This window comes from Miniopterus natalensis, chromosome 21, assembly GCF_054644295.1.
Source record: "Miniopterus natalensis isolate mMinNat1 chromosome 21, mMinNat1.hap1, whole genome shotgun sequence".
NCBI lineage: Eukaryota > Metazoa > Chordata > Mammalia > Chiroptera > Miniopteridae > Miniopterus > Miniopterus natalensis.
Window position 1 is genome coordinate 4,474,881 of NC_142101.1, and position 21,594 is coordinate 4,496,474.

The following is a 21,594-nucleotide window of genomic DNA, read 5'->3' on the forward strand; positions in this document are numbered from 1 at the left end:
GACACCCGGATCTCTGGCTCACAGGCTCCAGACCGGGACACACACGTTTCAGTACCTGAGGCCTGAGGCCACGTTCCTGGCCCCTCGCTCCAGGCCCCCGGGACCCAGTGCAAGTGTCTGAACTGCCCTGTTCTTTCTCCCACCTGCGCCCAGCCCTTAGGGTTATACTCCTGAGTGTCTGCATCAGCCACCTGGGGTCTCAGGGACTCGGGCTTTCTCCTACCCACCCCTGGCAAACCACTGCTAGGTGACCCTCCCAGAAGGCTGCTCCGGAAAAATTCCTTCAGGAACCCCCCAGGGCCTGGGGGTTGAGCCCCACCTCAGGCCTGGCCCTGCAGCCCTCCACCCGTCCCAGAGGGTTAGAGGAGCACGGGTACAGGGCTGACCGGTACCCGCGGGTGGCAGTAACAAGCCTCTATTACAGCCATCGGCCTCCCTGGTGCAGGAACTCAGTCCTTCACGTGCACATGCTGAGGTTCCGAGGAACCTGAGCAGCATTTCTCAGCCTCCTTGCGAGAAACAGCCTCCTCTGTTCCTGCAGCATGCACACGCCCACCCGGCCTTCCTGGCAGGACGGCAGCTGCTACGGGGACCGTAAGCTCTGAGCACCGGCCACTGTATCCCAGCACCCGCGCGAGTGCTACCTACACACTCCTGGCTCTCAGCCCCTTGATGGATGGAGGGATGCGTGCAGGTTTCCTCCTCTGCCCCCTTGTAATCATTTACAATTTATCGAGCACCATCACCCCACCGCCTAGTTCCCCAGGGCCTGTGGCCTCACCACTGGACCAACAGCACAAGCTCTTCTTCCCTAATATCTCTGCTGCGTTTCCTCCTTTCCTGCCCCAACCAGATGTCATCGCTCAGGGCTCAGCTCAGACTGGACGTCGCTAACTTGCCTTCTTGTCTTCATAGCTAAAAAAAAGTTTGTATCTTTACCCATCCTGCCTTCCTTTAGTCTTGTCTCTAAAAAAGAGTGGAGGTTCTTGCTTTTAAAACTCCAGCTCCCTTCTCTGTGCCTTTGATAACTTTATTTATCTGGCATCTGTGTGCATACATCTTAACTTCCCTGCCAGATCACAGGTCCCTTAGGGAGGCCAACGTGTCATGTGTCCTCCACAAAACACTGCTAAGTATGTTATCAATAAATATTTGCTAAGAAAATGAATCCTCTCTGCCATCCACAGGGAAAGTAAACCAGCTAATTATTCCACTTTTCTCCTCATCTGTTTTAACTTCTCCACTCCCAGTGACACCCTACCCTTTAAAATCTGACATTTCCCAGGCCAAAAACGAAAGTTTTTTCTGGAATTTCCGACACCCTCAAATGAGAGGTTAGGATTTTTCCTTGCTACCTTAATGGATCTGACAGGACAGTAGTTTCTTATGACTCGCCTACCCCTAGAGCCTGGCATTATGTTCTGTACCTACGACCGAAAGGTCCCAGCGACATCTGAGTGGACAAACCCAGTGTGTCATGGCCCTTGGCCATGCTGTGCCCCTAGGATACTGAGTCTTGTCCTTGGCACCTGAAGCAATGCCCAATCCTGGCCTTTTTCTGTCTTTATTTATTTCTGTCTTTATTTATTTATTTATTCTGTCTCAATATATTTATTGAGACTTACTATGTACTCAGCAACGAGGCTGCAACTCAGCAAAATCCACAGCAGTCTCTGCCCTCGTGGGTCATGGTCTAATTCCTGGGAGGGGCAATGAAATCATCCGCACACCTGTAACTGTGCCCTGGGAGTGGAGAAGTTAAAACTATGAAGCGAAGCACGAGACCTCACAGCTTCCTGCCCTGGCCACTCCGCTGCCTCTGGGCTCCTGCACCTCCTCTGACCTCTAAAGCAGGATGATCCTCAAGGTGCCATCCCTGGCTCTCTGCTTCTCTATGAGGACTCCCTCCCTGACAGTCTCATCCACTCCCAGGGCTTCACCTGCAACCTCCTGACACGTGAGCCCTGAGCCAGGACCTGGGCTGCACCATCCACCACTTACTGGACATCACCCAAATCTCACACACCCCAAACTCCACAAACCTTTATCTCCTCTCTCACAACCTGTAAACAAACAAATGCAATACTAACAGTTACACAAGTCAGATGATCTTCCAGAATTCTCCACTTGCACCCATCTCCCCATCACAGGCTAGAAGAGTCTTCTCCTGAGTTCCCCCAGGTCCCAGGTATGGTCATGGGGCTGTCACTTAAGACCCCAGTACCTTCCATCATCCAGTCTCTGGCATTCTAGGCCCTGGGACCCAACTTATTTTTTTAATACAATCTTCCCACACTTCAGCCCCAGGTGCTCACTCTGACACTGGCTGACCCTGGCCTGGCTGAGACCACTCCTCCTCCCAGAGGTGCCCCCTGCCCACAGACACTCCCTGGAACCTGATTCTGGGTCAGGGATGACACCATGCAGCCCTTCCCGCTGCAGGTGAGGGCTTGGAGCAAACTGGGTAAAATGCTTATGAGATAATTTTATGTAACAAAAGCAAGATACACACTTATTTCCAGTTTTTATAATTATCCATAAAAAACTGCACATGGGAATACATAAAAAATAGCTATATTGGAATACTAGAATTGGGGGTGATTTTTTTCATTTTCCTAGATTCTAAAGTTTACTTAGTGTGGTCTTGTAAATTAATTTTTATTTTAGAATAGTTTTAGATTTACAAAAAATTTGAAAAGAGAGTATGAGAGTCCCAGCCTCCCCTACGCCCAGTTTCCCTTATTAACATCTTACATGAGTACTGCACTTTTGTCACAACTAAGTGAGCCAAGAATTGAATGTGGTTTTGAAAACTTAAAACAACAACAACACAAAAGCATTAGTTTGGTAGAACTAAATAAACAACATGAATAGAGGAAATGTCATTCTTTCCATTACCTGTAACCCCAACTTAGCAAACTAATATTTACTATTTTTCTTATAATTTCAGACTCTCCTTGATGTGGATTCCTGGCTACACTGGAACTTGGTTTTACTATCACTGCCATATAGTTGTGATGTAGTTACAGTAGTAAAAACTTTACTGGTTGACAAACATTCTGGGAAATGTTTTCTTTAATGTAAAGTGCCCTTGGAATTTCTAAACACACGAATCAAATATTGTGTGCAGGCTTCTCAGCAAGCCTGTGAGCTCTGCTGGGGTCTTGTCCCCTCTCCCCGCCTCTGGCTCCTTCGATGCCCAAGGGCACCCAGTCGGGCTGCTCTCAGAGCACAGTAAGTACCAGCTGGAGTAAATCAGAGGCGCTGGGCAGCCCTCGTATATGGGCATCGCTTGTAAATTACAGGAAGTAAAGGGTTCTTTATGAAATCTTGTCTGAGATGTCAGACTTTAATTTTTGACCCCGAAACGTTCTTCCTTTGCCTTATTACCACAAGGCAGCTAAAAGTCAGTCTTTGTAGAAGATGACTGTAGGTTTTAAGTTGTAAAAATGATTAAAACAACAAATATTCAGTACTCTAAAGAACATGTTTTCAGCTTGCTTTCACTGTCTAAGCTGCAGAAAATGGAGTGTGGGTTTTTTGTTTTGTTTTGTTTTAAACGTTTCTCCCCTAGTGAGTCCCCTTTGTTCTGGCTGCCAAGTTGGTTTCAAAGAATCTTTCTGGCTATCGAGCCGTTAGAACAAATCCCGTAGATTAGACAAAGAAATAACCACCTGAAGGAGCCAGGGACAGGCCTACTTTTTGTAGGAATATAAGACATTCTATTTTAAAACAGAGCTGGGGGGGGACCTCGCCCCGCTTTTTTTAGTTGATAAGTACCTTTTCATCTTTTAGGATGTCTTTACTTCACATAGAAAGAACTAGAACACAGAAATTAGAAAAAACACTGTACAGTGTCCTAACGCATATTCTGCACCTAATCTTAAATGGCTTTGGAAAATCCCTGAAAGCAAACTAAACAATGTAGCATTCTTGTATCTACAAGTGAGTCTGGGTCATGTCACAAAAAATGTGAAGAAAACTTTGGTAAACAAATTAAGAACTGTAAGAAAGGAAAAAGGAATACATTAGGTTTACTAAAATAATTCATGTTCCGTGTCAAAGTCAACCACTGGATTGTAATTCCAAGGAAAACGCTAAGCGTCAACATTAACAAAGACGAGTAAGATGCACAGTGGGTGACGGAAGACCCACAAATCAGGTGAAAGCAGCATCACTGACAACTTCCAAGAGAGCTGCGTTTATAACTCGAACCGTCAGTCCCATCAACTGTACTGAACTTCACTTCATTACTAACGTGACTTGGCTATCCAATGACTTATTACAGGCTGATGTTTTACAGGTCAGATGAACAGAACTTCACCTTTGTCTTTTAAAGGTTAACCTGGGCCCCAGCCAGGTGGCTAAGTTGGTTGAGTGTTGTCCTGTACATCGAAAAAGTTGGGGGTTCGATCCCTGGTCGGGGCATGTATGGGCGACAACCGATCTATGTTTCTCGCCCTCTCGCTCTCTCTCCCTTCTCCTGTCTCTAAAATCAATAAACAAATCCTCAGGTAAGGATTAAAAAAAAATTAACCTGGTATTACAGAAAGAGGAGGACCGATCTTGAAGCAAGACATGCTTTCTGAGACACTTAACGCTCTAAATTTAGCAGATGTGAGGTATTATGCAATTTCCGAATGAGATTTGAGCGAGTAAAAGAGATGGACTGGACAGTAACTGAATCACACAGCAGCCCAAAGAAGGTTCTGGAAGAATGTTCCTTAAAAAGTGAACAGTGGAATGATAGGCAATTTCCTTTTTTGTGTGCATTTTTGTCCTATCTGAAGTTTAAAATAACCACCATTCTTTTACAACCAGAAAACAATAAATGTATTTGCTTTTTGGAAAAAGGCAATAAAAATAATATGTTAGTTTGATTTCTGCTATCTGAAAAAAGTAAATGTTTTATAAGACATTACAAAAATGTTATTAGACTACCCAGTTTTGCTGTAGCTTAATAAAGAGTTCCCACTCACTACCTGTGAAAGAAAGCAGCCCTCCTTCTCAGCTCACTGACATTGGCTGTTTCTGGCACATAGGTAAGTATTTATTTATTCCACAGAAGGGGTTCAGGCTGCCACAGTGACTCCAAGTAACACAAGTTCCAGGGATATGCTACAATACTGGGCCACTTAAAGGTCACTTCCAAACCTATTATGTAAAAATCCGGTTTTCCTTTATTTTTAAAGCTGTAGAAGACAATTCCTTAAAAACTTAGTTGGATTATAGATATCTGAGGGTAAAGACATGATTGAAAGTATTCTTACCTGATGGTGCACATCAGAATTTGTTGCGCAGTTCAAAGGAATCGGCTCACACTCTTCAACTAGGAAAAGACACAACGGTTGGTAAGAAGTATGGTCCTGGTGAGAGGCCTAATTGAGACTCCGTATGACCTGCTGCCTTGACATCTGGCAAAATCAGTTGGGTCTGGATGGCTCTTGGTTCCACGGAGGGCCCCTCGCCAAAGATCACTCGTGACCAGGAGACCAGCACAGTCCCCGCCCACCTCTGCGTGGTGGGCTCCAGTTCCCCGCCAGCCCACAGAACTATTCAGACACTGACCCATACTCCCTCAGGGACTGGGGACACCACACCCGCCGGACACTACAGGTCTGTCTCCCACAGCACCTGGCCGGTCACACTGTCGCACAGCATAGTGTGCAGTGTCTCCCCCAGGCTGTGAGATGTGACTGGTAAATGGCCATCGACGTCACCTGTCCAGTGTCAAGTGTCATGTGCTTGGCCATCTCCATAACCCCAAGGCAGGGCCCTCCCTCACAGACTGGGCAAATAAAAGGCACTTAAAGCACACTCCCCTCTGATGGACAGTGTCAAATTCACTGTGTCACTCACCTACCTGACATTTTACTAAGCCCTTCAGGTGGCAGGCAGTGGGGTTATACCTGTCTTGCTAGCTCATCCCCCAAAGCCCAGCCCTTTCCGTTCTACTGTGAAAGTGGGGACTGCCAGGGAGCTCAAAGGATCATGACATGTGTGTGAACCAATGTCTACACCTTTCAAAGTTCATGCATGGTTAGGAAGGAACTTCCACCCCCAGGCTGTCCTACGTGTGTTAACCTCAGAGGTCCCCAACACATGGTGACGTTTGTACAGACGTATTAAAAAACTATTTTGTGCCCTAGCTAGTTTGGCTCAGTGGTTAGACCATCAATCCACGGACTGAAGGATCCCAGGTTCGATTCCAGCCAAGGGCACGCGCCCCGGCTGCTGGCTCCATCCCCAGCCCCGGTCAGGGCGCGTGCGGGAGGCAACCGATCGATGTGTCTCTCTCACATCAATGTTTCTCTCTCTCTCTCTCTGAAAAGCAACAGAAAAAATATCCTCCGTGAGGTTAAAAAAAAAACAAAAAACGATTTTGCTCCATCAGATTTCTTTATCTTCACCCAAGGATATGTTTGTTGGTTTTAGAAAGAGAAACAGAGAAACACTGATGTGAGAAACATCTATTGGTTGCCTCCCATACTCGCCCAACTGGGGATCGAACCCGAAACCTAGGTCTGTGCCCTGACCAGGAACTGAATCCGCAGCCCTTTGGTGCACAGGACGAGGCTCCAACCCGCTGAGCCACCGGCCAGGGCGCCCCATCAGAGTTTTCTCTTTAACCTCAGAAGTGCAGAGTGTTACAAAAGAAATGGTTTGTGTGTGTGCATTTTTAGTCATAAAGCCTCAAATAGAAACTCATTTAACTCAGGGTTCAAAAGTGGAGACTGAATGAAAGATTGATTCATCCGTTTATTTTTTACTTTCATTAACATTCATTCACCTATTGTGGGCAGGGCTGGCTGCCAGGTTCGTTCAAATAAGGGGCTATACTCGCTTCCTCCTGCACAATTGTGACTAGAGAAAAGGACTTTTTTTTCTTAATAGTATTATCTGAGAAATTTAAACTAACCGTGGCCTTTTGCTGAGATTCTATGTGACATCTCTTGGGCTAGAGCAGCAGAGATCCTGCCCAGGCTTGCGTTTCCCAAGGCACAGTCCCCAGTCACCTGGGCTGCTTGTTAACAATGCAGATTCCTGGGCTGCACCCCAGGCCTTATGGAATCTCAGACGTCCCAGAAACCTGACACCCAACAAGCACTCCACGGAGCCTGGCGCTGACCAAAGTGCGTCTTCACAGAAGCATCCCAGACCTGTGACTTCGGTCATGTGACCCCTCACAGTGGCTCGTGTCAGAACAGTCAACTTGGCATTTTTGTAAAAGTGGAGTATTTTCCCCCAATACAATGGTAACTTGTATTTAAATAGCAAATTCTCTTATGTGGTACCCTCTCCTCTCCCTTGCCCTCTGCAAAAGAAAAAATTTGCAGAAGGGTCTCCTGCAAATTATTCAAGTCATAATTTGGGGGGGGGGGTTGGTTTATTGTAATGGATTCCCAAGAGAGTCCCGGTCAAGGGTGCGAGGGAGTGTATGGAATGAGCAGGACCCGGACGCACAGCAACCCATGCGGGTGGTCAGGTGCCCAGTTCCGAGCCTGAACAAGAAAACCTATTAACAAAATGCTGTCCCTGTGCGAGGGGAGAAAGCGTCTGAAACATAACAGCTCAGTTGCTAGTTTTAGGGCAGACATTTTTACTTCTGAATTATTTTAGTGATTTCCTTAGCACCTGTTTATCTTCTGACTTTTTCAACTTGAACTACTACTTCTACATTCAGTTAACAAACTGTTCTGAAGGCCCCCAAATATCATCTATGCTTAAGCTCAAATTCCTCAATAGTGTTAAAAACAAAATCAGTCTACTTTACTTCTCTTCTAACTCTAAATTCACCATAAAAATTCTGAACTATAAAAGGAAAGAGCATTAACACCAGAAAAAAATGAAGATGCTAAAACCCAGATTGACTTATGATGTGTTTATGTGCAATTTCCCCTCATTACAGAGAGTGGGGCTCAAAAATCAGAATTCTTTTTCCAAAGGCATTTTCTCTCACAATGTGGAGTCACATTCCCTTCAGACGCTTGAGCCAGCGCCTTCCACGAGAGACCAGGACGGCTGCCCGACCCTGTACTACGCCTGAGTTCAGGGCCTCAGATGCTCACAGGACACGTGTCCTACCAGAAAGGAGGCCTGACAGTGTGAACCCCAGGAATCTCTGCAGTCAGGGGAGGCGGAAGCTACACACTTGTCCCCAATGAGGAAACAGTCAAAATGATATGTTTAAACAGGCTGACCACCAAAACAACACTAGATTTCCACAGCTGATCTACAGTAAAACCACATTATTCAAAATCACTCCAGCTGGGACCGCGTTAAGGAATTAGCTTTCTATTGTCGGTGAACACGTAGGACCATACTAGGAGTATAGTGAAGTTTTTGTGAAACATGCTTCATCTGCTTCAGAAAATGAATTTTTAGGACTTTGTAACCATATGGAAATTGCTCAAGCTAGTTACAAATGACTCGTTTACTAAATAAGTAGCCCTCCAAAAGCTCACTTAAAAGTTGGAGTCAGAGTTTGTCCTTAATATTATTTGAATACATTTACTTTTAAATCTATAAATTAGTCTCTTTACTAATTCATATAGATTTTCTTTCCTAAAAACAACTTCAATGAGAAAATTACCATAAACATTTAATGATGATATCGGCCCTATTACAGTATGTTCAAAAAATGCCAGCAGACATTAAATTGCTCTATTATTGAACGCAAATGCTGTTTAAACTTCTGGACATGGCTCATTACATAGAAAATGACGTAATTCTTTGGAGATAAGGAATTATGTGCTTTATAATGTGATTCCCCATGAATGAGAGCAGAAGAAAGATCTAGTGTATGGTATCTGCAACCGCACTGCTTGTAAACTCATCACCGTTTTAATGAAGGTTTTGCAAAACTCAAATTCTAGGAGAAACCCAATAGTAGTTCCTTTAGTATCAGGGTTGCTAAGCAACAATCTTTTTCTTTCAAAACAGGAAATCTGGTTCAAGGGTGATAAAAAGATCTTTAGACAGATCGAACCATGACTGAGCCTTCCCAGAGTCGCTGTAGCTCATTCTGTTTCTAAAACAGTCCCCCTCTGCCACTCGGCTAAGAGAGCTCTCCAGCCCTCGACCCTGATTTTCACAATTCTTTTGCCAGATTCCCTCCACCCGTCTGATGCTCGTGTGTGTCAGGCACCGTCACAGACACAGTCCATTGACTCCTCACAAGCACGCTGGGAGGTGGACGCTAACGTGTCCTCCCTGGGCCACAGACGGGAAACAGGCCCTGTGGCCTGAAGGCACCGCTGAGCCCACTCAGGCTGGCAGTGTGGCTGAGTCCCGATCTCTCTTCCACAGGCCTCATCAAGTTCTTGAAGCCCCTCAGTCTGGCTCTCAAAGTGAGGTCTGGGTCCCAGCCACTTAGGCAAGAGTTAAAATGCAGGCTCCTTGGCCTGACCCCAGAACCACTCATGATTTGCGGGCAGCGGGGCCCAGATCTGCATTTAAATAAACTCCCCAGATGATTCTTCGCTGCACCCTGAAGTCTCCAGTGCTACCCAAGACTGCCTCCTATCTGCGCCTGGCTGCCAGGCTTGCACTGGCCACTCTCCTGAGAACCAGAGAACCATAGGCTGCGGGATTCAGGACACTGAGAGTCACCCACGGAGGGGGGCAGGGGTAGTGAGCTCACCAGAGCTCCCTAATAGCCAGGATTGGGGCTCACACTTGGTCTTTCCTACACCACTGCCATTCCTGGGACACCACGGAGGCACAAGGAATAAAACTAATGGTGTAATTTCAGGGAGCAAGGGAAAGGTCTAGGGAGCAGGGACTGGAGGGGTGGGGAGACTTGGCAGAGCCCCAACTTAAGCACAGGTGGGCCCCGGCAGGAGCTCCTGCCCACCGCTTCAGCGACTCCGATACCCAGTACCACAGGCACTGCTGGGAACCCCCAGCGTGTGCTGGGAAGCCCTCCCTCTCCAGGAAGCAAGGTGGGGGCAGGAGGGGCAGCTCTGAAGTTGGTCAGATCTGAGTGTTCCCCTTCCCTCCTCTCCAGGTTGTCAGGAAAGCACAAGGTAAAGCGTGACAGCCAGCAGCCTGGCCTCCAAGAGGCATCAGCCCCACAGGCTGCCCACAGGGCGACTAGGACAGGCAAAGGCAGGCCCCTTTTGTATCTGCACCGTCCCTGAGCATCCCCCTATGGGCTAGGAAAGGCCTGTTTTTGCTTTGGGGCTGACAAGCATCCCTCCTTTGGTAACAGAAACGGCTTTCCTGTGGTTTGGGTGGAAATGACTGTATACCCCCTCCCCAGCCACCCAACCTCAAGGCTCAGCCCTAGCCAAAGTCCTCCAGCATCCTGGTGACCACAACTGATTCAGCGATGGCCACGTGGCCAAACTGCTCATGTCACATATGTCCCTAAAATTGTGCTATGGGTGCTGAGGGGAGGTCCCTCTCTCTCCACCATCTTGAGCAGCACTAGGGGAAGCTACAGGTGTCAGGGACCATCTTTCCCACCACATGGGGAAGGCCTGCCAAGGACAGAAGACAGCGTGAGAGAGGAAGAGAGGGAGCCAGAGCCATCCTGCAAATGCTGGGGTCAGCAGTGCCAAAGGCCTTAGGCCAGTACGTCTCTCCCCACTTTTTTTAAATGAACTTGAGTTAGGTTTCTGTCACTTGCAACCCAGAATCCTGGGTGTCTTCATTTTATGCATGTTAAAAACACCACAGGACTTTCATGTGTAATGCTATAAAGTAGTTTAGAGATTTTAATAAGGAAATTCGTGCCTGAGACAATCATCAAAAAAGCCATGAACTAAATGACTGGTATGTTTCTGCTTCACAATTTTAAATAATGAAAAATTACTTTGACTAGTGCTTCTTTCAAGATATTAAAATAATCACAAGTTCAAGTAGTTATATTAATTGTACCTACCTTTAGGGAGTCCCGTGTCTTGAATAGGATATTTGTCTGACTGCAGAAACCAACAAAAGAGGAAAGTTATTTTTAAACACCACAGTCCACTGTACAATCAAAGTGAAAAGAAAGCTTTGTCTTGGGAAAGTCATGACTTTAATTTAAAACCTTGCACATTTTGAGCCTTGGACTTATCATTAGGGCTGACCCATAGCTTGTCTGTGTTCTCAGCTTACAGAAATGAAATCCAAGTTGACGAGAAGCTAGTGTTGGACCATGAAACAGAAAAAGCCTTCCTAATTTCCTCAGCTCTGACCACTGCCCTCCCTTCCTCGCCTGTCTGCAGTGCTGTGCTCCCTCCCTGCTTCCTGTAGTTTAAAACGAGGAGCATCTGTTTTCATGAATTATGGGGACGGACTCATTCTGTCCCACCATTTCTGAGGCATTCATTTGTGTCAACTAAAACGGATTCCAAGTCACACTAGATTAAGGGCCCACCTACTCCAGTAGGACCTACGAATTATACCCACAAATCGGTCAGTCACCGTGCAGATACACACAGTCCCCAGGGCCTTCTCTGAGGGCAGCACTGCTACAGGAAAGTTTCTACAGCAAATGCTCTTACACTCACATATTTCTCTGGAGGCACCTACAAACATGCAGGTGTCTAATGTTCTAGAAACGCTGACTTCAGATTATACAATGCAGTCGTTCTCTGAGCTTACATGAGAAGAGAGAGCCCGATTCCCCCATCCAGTCCCCTAACCCAGCTCAGCTCCCACTGTCCCCACATTTGGGCCTTTGGGTCTCCGCTGTTCTCCAGCCTGAACTGAGCTGCACCTCCCAACTCTCCCGTGGGCCTCACCCATGTCTTCTGTGGATGGAGGGAAAAAAGAAACAAATGTGGAACCAAAGGCTTTGCTTTAAATGTCTTTCCTTGGAGTTTCTTTGGAGCTGGGCAGTCAAGTTTCAGTACCTCTACAAGCCTCCAACCCCCTTCCACAAAAGAAATCAATCAATCAATCATCAATCACAGAGAACTTAAAAGTCAGACAGCTTTCCCCTGGACTAAATCCTTCTCGACACTGCTCCCCAGAAAACACACCTGTGTTACAACACTTCCCGGGCTCTTTGTAGAGTATTTGTTTCCTCAAGGGACAGAGAAGGGACCATGACCTCTGTGTCCCAGATTCTGACTCAGTGTTAATTCAACATCTGCAAGTGCCTGCATGAATGAACAGGCTGGGGCAAGAGCAGGTTTCCTGGAGAGACTGACATCTGAGCCAGGCCTAGAGGGTGCCCAGGGGACCAAGAGGAAGGACACGGTGCCTGCAGATGGTGGCCACGGAGGAGCACGGCCAGGTGGCTGGCAGAGTGGCATGGCAGGTGTACAGGGCAGGGCAGACTGGGGCAGCAGACATCCGCAGAGTGGTCACGGGAGGGTGGGGTAGGGATCAGAACCCCGGGGCCAGGTCGAGTCCCTCCTGAGCTGCTTCCAAGTAGGGCAGCTGACCCCAGCCCCTGTGCCTGTTTCATCTATACAGTGGGCAGCACCCACCTCTAGGGTGGCTGTGGAGATTAAACCCAGTGCCCATCTGGCATATGGGCAGTACTCGGCCACTGTAAGTTGTCCCTACTTTTTCTTCAATCTCAATTAGACACTTTGAATTTTGAAGATGGGGCAATTAAACAGAGCAGCATTAAAGGGACACGAGCTGCCAAAGACCTCGCATAATCTGAGATCACTTCTGCTAGGTGCCACGACAAGAGCGGAGTCTAAAGCCATTTCTAGCTGGAGAAACCCGAAGCTTACAGTCACACTGATTACCAAGATAAAGGCGTTCATCTAGGGAGAATCTCATTTTGGGGTTTCTGATCTTCCTGTAAATACGGGGTAATAAAAAAGGTAAAGAAATAACAGGGTTTGAAAAAAGAGCAGCAGAGTCCTCACGGTCAGTGTGAAATTTGTAACCTACCACAGCGAAGGACAGAGTGCTAGGGTCTGTGTCTTCCACTGGCTCCTCTGCCACGCGATCTGCAGGAAAACACAAGCAGGGAGAGCTTTCTTTAATGCAAAAGCACCACTGTGTCCTCGAGAACTGTCTTCCCGCAGGCGACGCCACCGTGGTCAGGCCAAGAAAAACTTACTCCAGTCATCAGTGGAGGTCAAACAAGAAGGGATGGGTTCAGACTGCATCAGGAAGGGATTTAGACAAACTTTAATTTTTTCAAAACCATACTTTGGAACAACTTATTTATAAATATCTACAAATACTCAGGGTTACAAATAACCACAAATCCTGCAAACATGACAGGAACGACTCTCTTGCATAGTGGGCTGGATTATAACTTCGAGTGGGAATAATTTAATTTGGGCTTCTCTTCTTCCCCGATTTCCTGCGCTTCTGCAATCCGTTTTCATCTTATTAAAATGCTAAGTGTCTGCATGTGGTTCGTGTGAATTACTAACGTCCTGGCCAACGTGGCTCAGTGGTTAGAGCGTCGGCCCTAGCACAGAAGGGTTGTGGGTTCAATTTCGGTCAAGGGCACTTGCCTGGGTTGCAGGTTCAATCCCTGGTCCCGGTCGGGGCGTGTGTGGAGTTTCTCTCTCTTTCTCTCTTCCCCTCCCTCCCTTCCATTCTCTCTCTAAAAATCAGTGGAAAAAATATCCTTGGGTAAAGATTAACAAAAAAAAAACACCTCACAGAATCTTCTTTTTAATTTTTTTTAAATCCTCACCTGAGGATATATTTTTTAATCGATCTGAGAGAGAGAGAACGGGAGAGAGAAGATCATGAGTGTGGGAGAGATGCATCTACCAGCTGCTTCCCATACGTGCCCCAACCGGCGAGGCAACGCAACCTCGGTGTGCGGGACCTGAGCCACCGCACCAGGGCACCTCACAAAATCTTTATCAAACAAAAAGGGATGTGGATTTTGCAATATTTTGTTTATGTCTTATCACTTGTTAAGGAACTGAATGAGGAACTGTGGAAAAGGAACAGGCTACCACTAGACCTTATGAATGTGTACAAATTAGAAAAAGTTCCTCCTTCCCGAGACACTTGACAGAACACCTGCCAGAAGCTACCTTAATAAAGAACGTATCTGTCCGAGTGGGATCCTCTGGACTTGCACAGTGTGACCAGCACGAGCCTAAGCGGCAGCCCTGGCCCACCCAGGGCCAGTTCCCACCTTCGCCCGTCCTCACACGCCCCGCCGCGCAGGCACCGTCCCGGGAATGCTCTGGGGATCCAAGCGAGCGGAGCAAGACAACTCGTCGCGGCCATCTGTCTAGGCAGGTTTCCCATCACAGTGGCCTTTCCACAGTTCGTGCAATGTCAAGGAGAAGCGGTATGAAGGGAACATCCGTTGTGTGACACCCTACAGTCACTGGGGAGGCTCAAGGAGGTGACCCAGCAAGTGGGGGGGATGGAGAGGGCGTTGCCATTGTCCTCCCACGGAAAGGGACAGGCACCTGCAGCTTCACGAGCAGAGCGCACTGGTGGCAAGACCACGTGAGGGAGTGCAGAGAGGGGCCAGCCACGGGTCCCCAGGTCCCAGCCTGGACACAGACCATGATTTGTGCCTGGCGCAGAAACGTCAAGTCCCACCCTGATGCACTAAAATGTCTAGACCCCTCCCTTGTTTTCCAAGCACAACATCACCCTCTCAGATTCCTGCTGACCCCAAGGAGCTGGCTGGGCCCCCAATTCGGACTGAAATGGAATCCCTGCCAGCCCAGTGGAATATAGACTCAGATTTGGATTTAAATCAGTATAAAGAAAATAAGAACAAACTGTGTTGTTAACTCCCCCCTGAGTTTACAGGACTCCCGATACCCACATAACAGGCAATGAATTGCCACATGAGAACTTTGGATTAAGGACATGGAAACACACAAGACGAGTGCATGCCCAGCCTGGGGGCAGGTAGGGGCGGCGATGGAGAAGAGCCTGCAGAGGAATTCATGTGTTTTGAAGCTAGTCAGGAGAAGGGGGGAGGGAAAAGCATTCTAGGCAGAGGGAACAGCATGGGCAAAGGCCTAGAGATGAGAAAGGACATGACAATTCATGTGCTTCAAACAGGCCCAGCCAGTCACAGTCACACCTGCATTCAGTTCTTCCTCCCCTACTTCTCCCTTCCTGGCTCCTGGCTGGGCAGAGGCTGGTGGGAGCCACCACTCAGTAGCCTCAGCCCTTCTCCCCTTCTCCTGTCACAGCATCGTCAACTGCTTCATTTTGACTAAAGCATACCTGGATGACATCACCTGAAAACATTCCCCTGCCAGGGATGCAGTGCTGGGGCAGGTATGAACAGTGGAGGCTCAGGTCAATGGCTGTGCAGGACTAGGGTGCTGGGTGGGTGGGAGGGGGGCTCTAAATGACCCTGGGCAGCTATGCCCACTGTGTCCGCGACAAGCTAGTCCTGTTTCCCACATACACATTAGTATGAAAGGAAGGAAAGAGAAAGCGACACAGAGGCCAATGGAGGAGATGGCTGGGGAGGCAGACCTGTACCACAGGCAGCAGAGGGGACGCAAACAGGTCAACAGGAAGGTGCACTGCGGGCCACTGTGAGCTAGTGGTCTGGCCTTGGACTTGCCCGGCGGTGTGACCTTGCACAGCTCATGGAGCGGAGTGTATGCAACCTCACGCTCTCCCTCTGCAAGGCGAGGAGCTCAGGCCTCTGGTGCCCACACTCGGCAGATCACTGCCACTCTGGTCAGCTTTGGAAACCACCAGGCAGAAGGAACTGCCAGTGGCCCTGGGTGCTGACCAAGCTCTGATGGCTGGGCAGGTCTCAGAGGGTCTGTCCAGCTATAAAAGTCATGAATGGTGAGAAGTAGGGTCCCGGCAGGTAAGAGGGCACCTGCAGGCTGAAAGTTACTACGACATAAGTAACGGCACTTACTCATCACTCAAACACCCAAATCTCAGCAATAACAAGAAAGCTCCCACCTACCTGGTGCCCACCTGTGTGGCATAGTTTGCACACAGTCTCAGTTCATCCTTAGGTAACCCTGAGAAAGGTACAATGTCCCCCTTTTTACATATCGAGTGCCCAAAGTCATGGGGTAATGGAAGAGCCAGAATTTGGATCTGGGACTTTCTGCCTTCAAATTCTGCCTATTTCCCACTACCTTCAGGGTTCCAGAAGGGGCTCACACACAGGCCACCTGCCTGACAGACTCTCCTGGGGAGAATCTGTGTCCAAATTTCCCCTTTTTATTGGGGTACTAGTCATACTGGATTAGAGACCACTCTAACAACCTCATTTTAACTTGATTAATTCTGTAAAGACTACTTCTAAATAAGGTCATGCCCTAAGATATTGGGGGTTAGGATGCCAATAAAATTGGGCGGAAGGACACGGATCAACCCATGGCAGTCCGCTCTCTGGCCCCCCAAATTAATGTCCTTCCCATATGTAATATACATTCATCCGATATCCCCCAAATCATTCCAGCATCAACCCTAAATCCACAATCTCATCTATTCATCATCCACTCAAAGACCCAAATCTAATCATCTATGAATCAGGATCCTCAGGAGCCCAGGGACCGCACGGGGCACTCGGCAGCCTCTCCAGGAGTAACCACGTGTGGCCCAGAACAGACGCTGGTGAGCTGCCTAGCAGCCACTGTCACATTCCTAAATCTGCCTTCATTAGTCACGTTAGACAAAGGCCAATAGTTCCTAGAGACAGTTTCTTCAAGGAAGTTCAAAGATCTACTCTAATGGTGTCCTTTCAGAGAAAACGAGGGAAGCCTACCAGTTTCCCAAATTCCCAGCATCTTGAGCCAAAGGGGTGGGGGCCTCTCGTGCTTTCTAGTGAATTAAGGCAATTCTTTGACCTTGTGATTTCAGAGTTAATTTATTTCTCGTGTTATTATTTTGAGTGCAATAGCTTTTCTTTTGACCTACAGCTGTTTGCATTACTGATTATAAAAACTCGGAGCATGCTAACCAGACCTGGGATTACAAAAGCTCTCAGTGCAGAACTGCTGTGGGTGGTGCTGACACCGAGATATTTACCCTCCTCTGTTTTTTTAACAGCCCTCGGTCATCCTCAGATTTCACAGCAGGGGCTGAACAAGCTGAGAAAGGACCAGGGATCAAGCAAGGGGGCTCTGGTATCAGATGGGACATGACTGACATGATGTGTCAGTCATGTCAGTGGGGCCTCAGAGGGACAGGGCAGGGGAGGAGGGAAGACATGGGACAAAGGGTCACAGGAGGAGGTTCAGACAATGGTAAGAGGAGAAAACTTAGAAAACATAGGCATTATAAGAACAGAAAAGAAAAGAGGGGGGCACTGGAAAAACCCACGGGGAGGGGAGGGGAGGGGAGGGGAGGGGAGGGGAGGGGAGGGGAGGGGAGGGGAGGGGAGGGGAGGGGAGGGGAGGGGAAACCACAGCCCACACCACCCTGTTGGATCTGGAGAACTGGCTGGTCCAGCTTTTCAAATGAGGGCTGCCTGCAGTGTTTCCCATGCAGCCCTGCTCCTGCTCCCCTGCTCCAGGGTCTGTGAAGGGGGCAGGTGCACCTCGGACCCATCTAAGCACACAGGAGGGCTGGGGGGTGAGAGATGAGCTGCCACCCTAGATCTGAGCTGGTCTCTAGAACTAGACGGGGGGGGGGGGGCGAAGAGGGGGCAGAGGAGATGGCTACCCCGTGGCCAGGGCACTCTTCTCACTGCAGTGAAGGTACCACCTCCTCCGCCCAGCCTTTCAAAGCCTCTTTCCTTGTCAACTTCTGTATGAACATGAACCAGATTTTATTTCCATTTACAGGCAATTCTGACATCCTCTGCACAGGACTGTTGAGAGTGAAAGGGTTCCACTGTGACGAGCATTTCCTCCCACATGACCTCAGCAATCTTTGTCAATTTTCTTAGTAAAAAGGTACTGATTTATCTAAGCTCAGAACAAAGTATAACCGTACATACATACCTTCGTTACATGCATGTGGATATACAAACACGTTTTTATACAAGGTGAACTCAGCTCACATATCTAACCTGATGAATGAGCTCCTTGGGGGCCAATATGGGAAGAGGTTTTTGGGCCCAGAGTTTGGAGCATATGTGGTCACACTGCCTCTCTTGTCCTTCACTGAGGCAGAGTGTTTAGCCAGCACTTACTATGTGCTGGGTGCTGCACAGGTGTTTCAGGTATCTGCCAAGCAAAGCGGATGTACACTCTGTCCAAGAGCATATAGTCAAACAGGGGTGGTGAAATAATCACAGCTAAAAATTGTGACATGTACTCGAATGGGAAGGTCCGGGGCCCATGAAGGTGTATAACACTGGGCTCGATCTATGTGACTTCTGAGCTGAAAGCTGACTGAGGTAACTGCAGTGGGGCAGGTGATGGCAGCCTGCCAGGGGGCAGAAACACCTCTGCAAAGGCCAGGAGGCAAGAGGCACAAGGGCCCACAAGGAAACACGAGGAGGCAGTGTGGCTGCAGGAACGGAACAGGGCCATCGGTTGGAGGGCTAGGTAGAGGCCAGAGTATGGAAGCAATTTAAGGACTGAGGATTTGTCAGAAAGTCAGTGCAGGTTTCTAGGTAGAGAAATGACAGGATCTGAATCGTGTTGAAAAGGTTACTCTGGCCCAGCCGGTGTGACTCAGCAAGCGGTTGAGCATCGATCTCAGTTCGATTCCCGGTGAGGGCACATGCAGGCTTGAGCCCCAGCGTGGGGCATGCAGGAAGCAGCCGATCAATGACTCACCACTGAGGTTTCTATCTCTCCCTCTCCCATCCTCTCTCTGAAATCAGTGAAGATATATTTAAAAAGAAAAGAAAAGGTCACTGTCCACCTTGTGGTGAATGGTTGAGGGAAGGCACGAGTGGGTGTGAAACACCATTTGGGAGATGAGCGAGGGAAATCAGGCGAGAGGGTGGAAACCTAGTGTGGGATGGGGACGTGAAGGTGCCATTTACCAAGTTCCAGCTATTGGCGCCACCTGTGGCTTCGTTACAAAAGCCGAAAGGGTAGGTGCGTGTGCCCTTGAGGTTACAGAAACTAAATGAGATGTTAGAGGGGAGATCATTTTGAAATCTTTTTTAAATGGAGGAACCCTTATCTTATTGATAAATTCCAGAGTGTGCATGAGCCCGAGGACATCTTCCAGATGCCTGAGTATGTTCTTCAACATCTCTGCAAGTGACAAGGACAACTCCACCTTAGGAGGCAAATATTTCACCTCCAGGTGCTGCCTCAAAAAGTCAAGGAGATATTCCTTCGCAGACGCCCCGCTATCATCACATCCCCAGTCTGCCATCAGGCCACACCTGCTGGGACATCCTAGCCCCTGTGTTCCAGGTTGGAAGCCCCTGTTCTGCTGGGCGAAGGCGACTCAGAGACCATCACGGAGTCTGGATTCCACCGTGGTGGTCGCATCACACTACTGACTCACTGTGGCTTTTTATAGATTGTGTGAGGATGAAGCTGTTTCCTGAAACCCGCCTTCCCTGGTGCCACTGACTGGGGGAGGGGAGGGGTGCAAGCAGATTTACATTTATTCCCCATTCAATGGATCCCTATCCAGATCCTTTTGAATTCCCCTCACAAGCATCATTTAATGAGACCTGAGACCACTGTTAGTCAAGTCTGGCCTAAGGCCTCCTGCATCTTGTCAATTAGGTTCTCAGAAGGGGAGGTAGGGGTGAGGGTGGGGATGGGGAGTGGGAGTGAGTGGATTTCTCCCTTTATGTCCCCCTCTGTTTTTCCAAACAATGGGTATGAGGGAGGGGAAGGCCATCTCCCTTCAATAAAAATGTTTACCATTCCCCACTTGAAGAGTTCAGATGGTTCTTCAAAATGTCCAAGAAACTCCCAAACCCAGCACATCACCATGCCAATGTGGCTGTCATCTCACCCCCCTCCAGAAACTGCCTCCTCCTAACTGCCCAAGCCACAAACGAACGATGGAACATTCAAGCTCTGCCCAAGCCCAAGCAACACGATAGGAGATCTGGTTACTTAGAGTTATATGGGGTTCTGTGTCTGGGGATCTGCTCTCCCCCGGCCTCTTCAACCTCCACAAAACCAGAAAAGCCTCCAGGTCCTCATTCATTCATTCATTCATTCATTCATTCATTCGTTCATTCAGTGTTTAACGTTCACTGCGATACAGGGCCCAGGTTAGGGGAGGGTTAGGGGAGGGAACTCCTGAAAGGAGAGGCCTAAGGAGGGTTTTAAAATTCGGGTGAGATTAGAGAAAATCCAGATTCTGGCCTTACGTACAAACACAGTATTTTATAGTAAAGACAGGACTAGAGACCCAGGTAATCAGAGAGCCCATAGGTGGGGTCCCCCAGGTGGATCAGGCTGTTGGTTTGGGGATGCTAATGTATGAAATAGCTCGAGGGCCAGTATTTAAAACAAACCCATTTAACAGAAGCGAAGTGAGATGAGAAATGATAAGGCCGATGAGAGGGAGACAGGGAGAGCCCAGAGGAAACGGGGTATCCACCCTTTGCGCGCTCTCTGCCAGGGGTTGGAGGACTTGTCCCAACCTGGCGGAGTCCAGAACAAAAGCGCTGGAAGGTGGGGAGCGGAAGGCGCGTCCGGGGCACCCGTGGGTGATGGGGGCAGGGGAGGGGGACGGCGGACCTCGTGCCACTGTCCCCCGTGGGCCCCGCGCTGACCCTGGACGGGCGCCTCTCTCGGGTCACTGAAGGCTCGACCCCGACCCCCCGCCGCGGCCGGACGCCTCCAGGTGAGCGCGCGGCGCGAAGCCACTTTACCTGCGCGCAGCGGGTCCTCCGGAGAAGCCATGGGGCGGGCGGGCGGCACCTCCCGGCCGCAGGGAGCGCTCGGCGCGGACCCGGAGCCCCGCGGTGCGGCCGCGCGCAGCTCCCGCCGCGGCCTGCGCCCCTCCTCCCGCTCCGGCCGCCGCTCCTCCCTCTCCGCCTCCTCTCCTCCCTCCTCCTCCTCTCCTCCTCCTCCTCTCCTCCTCCTCCTCCTCCTCTCCTCCACCCCCTCCCCTCCTCCTCCTCTCCTCCACCCCCTCCCCTCCTCCACCCCCTCTCCCCTCCTCCTCCTCCCCCCGTCCCCTCCTCCTCCCCCGTCCCCTCCTCCTCCCCCGTCCCCTCCTCCTCCCGCCCCTCCCCTCCTCCTTCTTCTCCCGTCCCTCCTCCTCTCCCGTCCCCTCCTCCTTCCCTCCCCTCCTCCTTCCCTCCCCCTCTCCTTCCCTCCCCTCCCCTCCTCCTACCCCTCCCCTCCTCCTCCTCTCCTCCCCTCCCCTCCCCCCTCCCTCCCCCCTCCCCTCCTCCTACCCCTCCCCTCCTCCTCCCCTCCCCTCCCCTCCTCCCTCCCTCCTCCTACCCCTCCCCTCCTCCTCCTCTCCTCCTATCCTCCTACCCCTCCCCTCCTCCTCCCCTCCCCTCCTCCTCCCCTCCCCCTCCTCCTACCCCTCCCTGCTCCTCTCCCCCGCCCTCCGCCTCGCGCTCACTTCCTGCCGCGCGCCCTAACGGAGCCCCCTCGCCTCGTCCTCGGTCCCTCCTGCAGCGGGCGGGCGGGCAGGGCGCGGGGACGGTGCCGGTGCCCGTGCGCCCCAGCCCGCCCGTCCCTGCCGCCCGCGCCCAGGTCCCGGGCAGGCCCCGAGCTCGCGCGGGCAGCGGAGGCACCCGCCTTAACCCCCGCGGGCCGCCCCGACGGCGCTCAGCCCGCACAGCCGGGCGCGCGGGCCAGGCGGAGGATGCCGCCGGGC

At 49.9% G+C, this 21,594-nt stretch overlaps 1 protein-coding gene across 1 annotated transcript in view; it reads right to left on the reverse strand.

Moving 5' to 3' along the window:
- EDARADD (EDAR associated via death domain) overlaps window positions 1-20,667 on the reverse strand; it is a 50,069-nt gene extending 29,402 nt beyond the window's left edge. The window contains exons 1-4 of the mRNA XM_087828893.1: window positions 20,630-20,667; window positions 12,847-12,905; window positions 10,889-10,928; window positions 5,271-5,329 (exon numbers count right to left, since the gene is read on the reverse strand). Coding sequence (XP_087685019.1) covers window positions 5,271-5,329; window positions 10,889-10,928; window positions 12,847-12,905; window positions 20,630-20,660 — 189 coding nt within the window. The 5' untranslated portion in view covers window positions 20,661-20,667. The remainder of the gene's footprint in view (window positions 1-5,270; window positions 5,330-10,888; window positions 10,929-12,846; window positions 12,906-20,629) is intronic.
- Window positions 20,668-21,594: the final 927 nt, after the last annotated feature.